Below are 8,068 nucleotides of genomic sequence, written 5' to 3' on the forward strand. Positions count from 1 at the left end.
GCCCCTGTAAAGCACTTTGAATGGCCTTGTGTCTGAATTGTGCTATATAAATAAACTTGCCTTGCCTATAAGATCTGATGTTTTCGAAAGATGGGTTTGGTTGTGGGATATCCCCCCTCCTCCGGTGAAGGCAGCTAGCTATAGGCGTCCTCCACCCCCGGTCAGAAAGCGGCTGTGAAACCCCATCGTCATGGTACTGTGAGCTACGTGGAACTCGCTGTGTCAAAGAGTGACTTTTTCTGAAGTTTCCCCTGATAGTAATAATAAGATGAGAACAAACAGGAAAGAGAGAGAGAGAGGGAGAGGGAGAGACACATAGAAAGAGAGAGAGAGAGAGAGAGATAGAGAGAGAGACAGAGAGACAGAGAGAGAGACAGGGCGGTGTGCAAAAGTGAAAGATGCTGAGTCAAAGGCCGGGGGCGATTTGAGTCGGGTTTTGATGAGGTAATGGATCGATACCGTTGCTGCCATCTCATACGGTGACTTGAAGATATGTGGGATATTCTTAATAACACGGAGGTGGAATGTGTTGTATCACTTCCTGTCTGACAGCTGGTGTTGGTGTGTACAGACCAGTGTTAGTTAGAAGAAATCAGAGTCCGATTCACTTAATTTTTCATTTAAAAAAAAAAATTCATTTCATTTAACCTTTATTTATACTCGAAATATCAGTTGAGGTGTGACCCTCATTTGATGATGATGATGTCGAGTTCAGCAAATGCAAAACAAAAACTGCAATACATAGGCTACACAATATACAATGAAAATACATCAAATATGCATCAACTGATAAAGAGAAACAATTATGCTACATACTACATTATTTGTGCCTCTGAATGACTAGCAAGCAGTTGTTTTATTGTGGGTTGAGCAGTGTTGAAAGGCCTATCCTATGTTTGAAATCTTAACACATTGACACTAAAGATACCAGTGAATGTATTAGAGCAATGTTGATGCAGGATACCACATTTGTATTTAAAGCTAGTCGGCTATAACAGACAATTAGAAAAATGTACCTTAGAATTTAAGTTGGATTTTTTTTGTCTTGTCTTGTCTTGTCTTGCTGCAATGTTTATAGTCTAGTTGCTGATTTGGGATTAAAACATTTAAAAAACCTCAGTGAGAGTTGACAGTTGAATAAGGGATCCCTCTCCCAGGACCGACATCCGGCTGCAATAGATGTCATGAGAGAAAATCACAAAGGAGTCGAATCATTGACCAGATGTTTACATGGTAACACTTCAGATAAGATGCTCAGATCATATGGGTTGACGACATAAGGCTTTAAAAACAGAGTCCCGTTGTCTGCATGTGTCCTCATGCAGGATACTACCCAGACCCCGCTAACTGCCGCCCCATAGGGCATCATCATAGTGGGGCGCTGGGTTCCCATTTCCTGGACCAGTCTTAAAGTTTTGGGTATAGCCACGGAAACGGACATAAAGATTGACGACTTTTCACCACAGAGCCCACGGTTTACTGCAGAGGTAAAACGTCTGAATACAGTATTTGAATCAATGTGTTGTTAGTTAAAACCATGACACTGAATCTCTGCTTGAGTTGCTCTGTCTACTGTGTTTCATCCTGTGTCTCCTTTTAAAGATGATTTTTTTTAAATTTCAAGCTTTATTACATAGTACAGAGTTGAGATGGGGAGACAGAGAGAGAGGGGGACATGCAGAAAAGGTCCACGGGTCAGATTTGAACCCGCGACCACTGCAACGAAGGCCGGAGCCAATATGGTAGGCGCTCTATCCACTACGCCACCAGAGCGCCCCAATCATGTGTCCCTTTAATGTCCCAAAAATCCCTTTTCTAAAGCATTGAAAGAGGTGGAGTCAGCGATTCTAGGAAATACTTGTCAAAATAATTTTTTTGTTTTTCAAATTCAGTGAATATCTGAGTTACCTGTCCGTACAGTGTGTGTGCTGGAGAATAAAAATCCATACATTATTTATATCAAAGCCTAGGCTCTGTAAACAGGCATGTTGCTATAGCTACACAGTGGGCCCCTTTCTTTACACAACAGTTATTTACATACCAGTTTACAGAGCCTAGGCTGTGACCTTTACGCCAAGAACATTCACCTTCACTCACTCACTTTTCTAATGTGTATTCTACGCTTGATGTATTTTAATCTTGATGTATTCCGTGACCCTGTGAAGGACTTTGAGTGGCCTGAATTGTGTCTGAATTGTGCTATATAAATAAACTTGCCTTGCCTTCCATTTTCATGACCTAAGATGACTATTGTACTGAAACCTAAGTTAACATAGAATGAACATAGACATGACTATAATAGTAAAAGAATAAGATACACTAGATTAGAAATATGAAGTGTTTGGTGCTGCAAAGTAATCAGGACATTTTGGCAAAAGATCTAAATACTCAGTCAAGTGAAGAGAAAGAAACACACAGAGTCGCAGGGTTTTAGATTAGAGCAGTGAAACATTTATATCATAATTTACACTTTTTGACATTTTTGCACATAAATAACAATGTAAACCAGAATGTAAACAGAGACAGTCCTTTGGGGGAAATTCTCCTCGCGGAGTTAAAGCTCTGAACGAAAGATGCTTTGGTCGAACAATAGTTTGGGATAAAACATGATGGAGAGAGAGAGAGAGAGAGAGAGAGAGAGAGATAGTGTGTGTGTGTGTGTGTGTGTGTGTATGTGAGAGAGGGAGAGAGAGGGAGAGAGAGAGAAAGAGAGATAGATAGTGTGTGTGTGTGTGTGTGTGTGTGTGTGTGTGTGTGTGTGTGTGTGTGTGTGTGTGTGTGTGTGTGTGTGTGTGTGTGTGTGTGTGTGTGTGTGTGTGTGTGTGTGTGAGAGAGAGAGCGAGCTACTGAGTTCAGGTTGTTGATGTACAACTGCTTCAGAAACTCACAGTTGCTTTACTTTTCATTAAGTTGAGTCCGTTGACCGTTTTGAATCGATTTTGTTGTACACAGTGTAAATGGTGCAAGCATCGGCACTGCAGTTATAAAGTAGTTAGAATGGGGGGGAGGGGCCAGTGCATAAGAGAAGGCCGAGGTGCTTTGGTGTTTGCCAGTTCATAAAACAAAAATGGCGGAGGGGTTCTGGTGTGTGTCATCGCTTCGCAACCAAAAAAAATATCAACAGACAAAAAACAGCAACAAGAAAAATAACAACATCTATAAAACGTGAGACAACAGCTAAAGAGCCAACAACACTTCATCTTATACACACACACACACAGTACATTTTCATTTTCCCTTCTTCAGCATTTTGATTCATCAAGTTCCTTTTTCGTCCATTGTTTCTCACTTTTACCATTCATATTTTGTAATAGTTTTCATTTTTTTTTGGTTTTGCAGTTTGCAATTAAAGCCAAGTGAACTTTGGTTTCTAGCGTCAAAGTGTGAAGAAAATCCCTTCAAAATGTAAAAGGATGTTCACATAACTTTTCCCTGTTGGATGGTGACAGTGTTGTCGAAAAAAAAAAAAAAATTGAAACAAAATGGCGGACAGTGGTCGTCCATTATGTGCTACATGTTGAGCCGGTCGCGCCGCTCGTTTGGACCACACGAAGAGCTGCACTCCAGTTCAGTTTGGTTTCTTCTATTTCTTCTTCTTCTTCTTCAAGTAGCAAAAAACAAAATAAATAGAAAAATTCCCGTCTCTAGCTGTCCCTTTTAAACACACACACACACACAGACGCACGCAGGCACTCAAACACACACACACACACACGCACACACACACACACACACACACACACACACACACACACACACAGACGCACGCAGGCACTCAAACACACACACACGCACACACAAACATACACACACACACACTCTCTTATATAGTCACATACACACTGAGGTAACCGTTGTGAAAAATGTACAAAAAAATGCCCTTTTTTGTTTCATTTAAATTAAGTAGGCATCAGAATAAGGACACGGGCAAACTTAAGGGAAGCTGTCAAGCAGGGTTTTTTCAAAATAAAGCTTTTCTTGCTAAACATTTTTAACAATTTTGTATGTGCCGTACTTTGGCATTCTTCAACCCTTTTTACTCTTAACCTGCTCTATCAGTTTCTAAATTGAAATAGATAAAAACCCTGAAAGAGTGGACACCCCTGTTGTATAGCTCAGAGGCATAAAGGACGGATATAGGCAAAGAGAGAGAGAGAGTGACTATCAACATAGAAATGGCCACAAAGAGAGAGAGAAAAATAAAAACACTAACCGAAAAATATTTGTTTTTACATTGATTTCATCCCATCAGTGTAACCATCCCTTCCACTTATTGCTTTTGAAGACAACAAATAAAAAGTATAATAAATTAAGGAGGATATATAACAACAAATTGATCAAAAAAACAAAGAAAAAGACATTTGAAAATCAAGACCAAATAATCGCAACAACAACAACAACAATAAGATATTAGCATTATATTAATTACATTAAAGGGTAACTCAGATGATTGTCTCTTAGGTATCAGAATAAACGCTGAAAGCTGCTGTTGCTAAGTAGTCATGGGGACGGTGTCTCTCGAGCCCTGAGTACGCAAGTCCCTGATAGGTCGAAAAAAAAAAACCTGGTGAAAATCATGACGTCACTCACGATGTCAGCCAGGTAGAGAAAGAATTATGTACAGCCGTTGCACCTGGCAACCCAGTCCGAGTTTGAGTCAAGCGGTCTTTACTCTACGTCCCTTAAAGTTCACTTAACGTTCCCTTAAAGTTCCCTTAAAGTTCACTTAAGCATGATCCTCCGACTCCTGCTTAATGGTGAGGTTAGCCGGTAGCGGTAGCATGGGGCTGCTACGTCGCATCTTGATGACAGAGGTCTCGTTCGGCGATTCGTAGAGACCGTAACCAGGCGACATGAGCTCTGACGCACACTGCTTATGGTGCGCGTGGTAGTGTGCAGACTTCATCTCTGGCTCCCTCCACATGAGGCCCAGGACCTGCTTCTCCAACATGGCCTCCACCTCCACCCCGCCCTGCAGCTGCTCCAGCTGCTCCGCGTGCTCGCTCACGTCGAAGCGCTCGATTTCCTCATTGGCGCGCTGCACTTCGTCTACTGTTCCCGGCCGGGTGGAGACGGTGGCCGGGCAGTATCCCTTTAGGTGTAGACGCAGGCTGCACAGGTGGATGTAGTGGCGGTGGCAGTGGTTGCATTTGTGCGGGCGCTCGCGGGAGTGCAGCCGCTTGTGCAGCTTGAGGTGAACGAACTGGGTGAACTTGGCCGGGCAGAGCTTGCAGTGGTACGGCTTCTCCCCCGAGTGCAGACGCAGGTGGGTCTTCAGGTTGCTGGTGCTGCTGAAACGCTTGTGACAAACCTGGAAGAGACAAAGGAAATGATGTCAGAAGCTTGTAGAAAGAACAACAGATTGACAGTCAAATCTGGGTGTTTTTTAAAGATGGTGTCAGTGATTCTGGAGAACGCTTGTTGTCAAAATCAATTTCTGTTACTTTCTTTTAATCAGTGAATATCTCCTTACGATCCGCTACTTGCCTGTACTGTGTGTGTGCCCAAAAATGCTAATACATACAATGCTAATGTGCTAATACATAGTTTAGGCTCTGTAAACTGGTATGTAAACAAAGTGTATGACATTTATTTGATTTTTTTAATTAGATAAAACGGTATCCGAAGCCCATGCAGAGTGCCCGTTTACAGAGCCTGGGCTGTGTATTAACACCAGATAACTAACAGCATGGTTTCTCACCTGGCATTCGTGTGGCTTCTCCCCGGTGTGAACGAGGAAGTGTTTCTGCAGGTGAGCGAGCTGCGTGAAGCCTTTGCTGCAGGTGGAACATTTGAACGGTCTCTCTCCACTGTGCACACGCAGGTGGACCTGGGGAGGGGAACATAATACGTTTAGGGATATATTCAGAAACTATCTGTCTGTCTGTCTGTCTGTCTATCTGTCTGTCTGTCTGTCTATCTATCTGTCTGTCTGTCTATCTATCTATCTATCTATCTATCTATCTATCTATCTATCTATCTATCTATCTATCTATCTATCTATCTATCTATCTATCTATCTATCTATCTATCTATCTATCTATCTATCTATCTATCTATCTATCTATCTATCTATCTATCTATCTATCTATCTATCTATACAATGACAAATACATGAAGCAAGATTTTTTCTAGACCAAAATCACAACCGTCTATTAACACGATTACTGTATTTTGTAGTTCTTGTCAAAACAATATCTACATGACATTTTGTTGTGAATTTTAATTTAAATTCAAATGTTTTCTTCCTCTCACCTTGAGGTTGGACAGCTGTCCGAATGTCTTGCTGCACACGTTGCACTCGTACTTGATCTTTCCGTTCTGTTTCTTGAGCGGGTAGGGCAGCGTCCTGTGTCCCGCCGAGCCCACTCCACGCTTGGCCTTGCTCAGGTTAATGGCCTCTTCGTCTTCGGGACAGTGCTCTCTGGTGTTCCCTAGCAGGGCGGAGGTAGGCTTGGTGGGTACCCTCTCGTTTGGGGGGGCCGTACCCGCTGTAGGGGACCCGCTGGATGGGGCGTGGGAGGGTCTGTGGTGTGGGTGAGCGTGCCCCGAGTACATACTGCGAGGCCCTGATTTGTCCTTCAGAGAGGTGGCTGCTGAGAAGGCACTGGTGGGCCCGGGGAGGAGGTATTCTCTGTGGTGGGATGGGTGGACTGCTTCGGGCATCAAGAAGCGCCTTCCAGCACTGTCCGATGGAAGCAGGGGCACGTGGTGGGGCAAGAGGCTGCTGTATAGCGGGTACATCCGGGGGAAGATGCCTCCGATGGTTGGGACTCCCCCGCCGGGCAGAGGGTAGTGAGGGGGAAGCAGGTAGCGAGAGTAGGGGGCTGCTGGAGGGTAGAACGATTGGGACGGAGGAGAGTAACCCGGATAGGAACCCAGGCCACTGGGGTAGAAAGAACCAGGGGACAGAGCTTGACCTGGGAGTAAGAAAGGAAGAATGTTTTTAGTTATTTGGCATTTTTTAAAACAGGCTGTTATCAAGTTCTACCACTACCGCTTTTGTCGAAAGGGGGCGCTAGAATAAACACAAACTGAAAGTTCCTCTGAGAACTAAACTCAATAAACAAAACAAATCAATGAACTACCTGAAGGGCTGCCTTGAGGGCTGCTCTCTGGACTGCTCCTTGCCGACGGGCTGGGCGTTGCCGAGGACTGGTTGCCAGGGGAGCGTGTTGCGGGGTAACCGATCTGACCCGGTTTGTGGCTCAGGAAGTCGTCTGAGATGTGTGTGTGCGTGTGTGTCCTCACGGCCGGGTACAGGGCCCGCGGGTACAGGGGACGCTCGGGGCTGTCGGCGCAGCGCGGGCGGGTGGGGAGAGGGCGGCTGGGCTCCCTCTTAGTGGAGGATATGGGTGCGTTTGATATACTTTGGTTGGTCCCGCGCAGAATGGAGAGGACGCTGTGTTCCCTCTTGGGCGGGACGGGGGTAGCAGTGGGGACAGAGGGGCTGGTGGGGTCGACCAAGCGCTCCTCGCTGCTGCTCACCTGTTGCTGCTCCACCTCAAGAAGAGATTGTTCTATAGAGAGAGAGAGAGAGAGAGAGAGAGAGAGAGAGAGAGAGAGAGAGAGAGAGAGAGGGAGAGAGAGAGGGAGAGAGAGAGAGAGAGAGGATAGGGGTTAGTGTGAGTTCAACAGATCAATTCTGGATCATAAGGAGATATTCACTGATTTTGATAAATAGTGATTTTGACAAGAAGCGTTCTCCAGAATCACAGACTACACCTTTAAATTATAAAATCATGACTTCTACTTCACAACATTAAAAACTTTCAAACTTAGCCTATCTCGCCTATAGCTGCAGAAATAAACCTCTGCGGGTCACTCAGTTCTCTTCAGCAAAGGTGTGTGTGTGTGTGTGTGTGTGTGTGTGACAGGGTTAAAGAATACCATAAGTAACTCAGTGGGCCAATTAAGGTGACAGACTTGACGAACGAGCATTAAGGCCGAGGGTGGGGGCCAGTAGACAGGAAGTGAGGCGTGACAGCTGCCTTTAGGCATTGTGTGTGTGTGTGTGTGTGTGTGTGTGTGTGTGTGTGTGTGTGTGTGTGTGTGTGTGTGTGTGTGT

General features: G+C 44.6%; 1 protein-coding gene across 1 annotated transcript in view; it reads right to left on the reverse strand.

Annotated features, from left to right (window-relative positions):
• Positions 1 to 4,692: 4,692 nt before the first annotated feature.
• prdm1a (PR domain containing 1a, with ZNF domain) overlaps positions 4,693 to 8,068 on the reverse strand; it is a 17,064-nt gene continuing 13,688 nt past the window's right edge. The window contains exons 5-8 of the mRNA XM_080039052.1: positions 7,089 to 7,520; positions 6,256 to 6,920; positions 5,702 to 5,830; positions 4,693 to 5,311 (exon numbers count right to left, since the gene is read on the reverse strand). Of these exons, the coding sequence (XP_079895178.1) occupies positions 4,727 to 5,311; positions 5,702 to 5,830; positions 6,256 to 6,920; positions 7,089 to 7,520 (1,811 nt within the window). The 3' untranslated portion in view covers positions 4,693 to 4,726. The remainder of the gene's footprint in view (positions 5,312 to 5,701; positions 5,831 to 6,255; positions 6,921 to 7,088; positions 7,521 to 8,068) is intronic.

The sequence above is a fragment of the Ammodytes marinus genome (genome assembly GCF_949987685.1).
Source record: "Ammodytes marinus genome assembly, chromosome: 13".
NCBI classification, from domain to species: domain Eukaryota; kingdom Metazoa; phylum Chordata; class Actinopteri; order Uranoscopiformes; family Ammodytidae; genus Ammodytes; species Ammodytes marinus.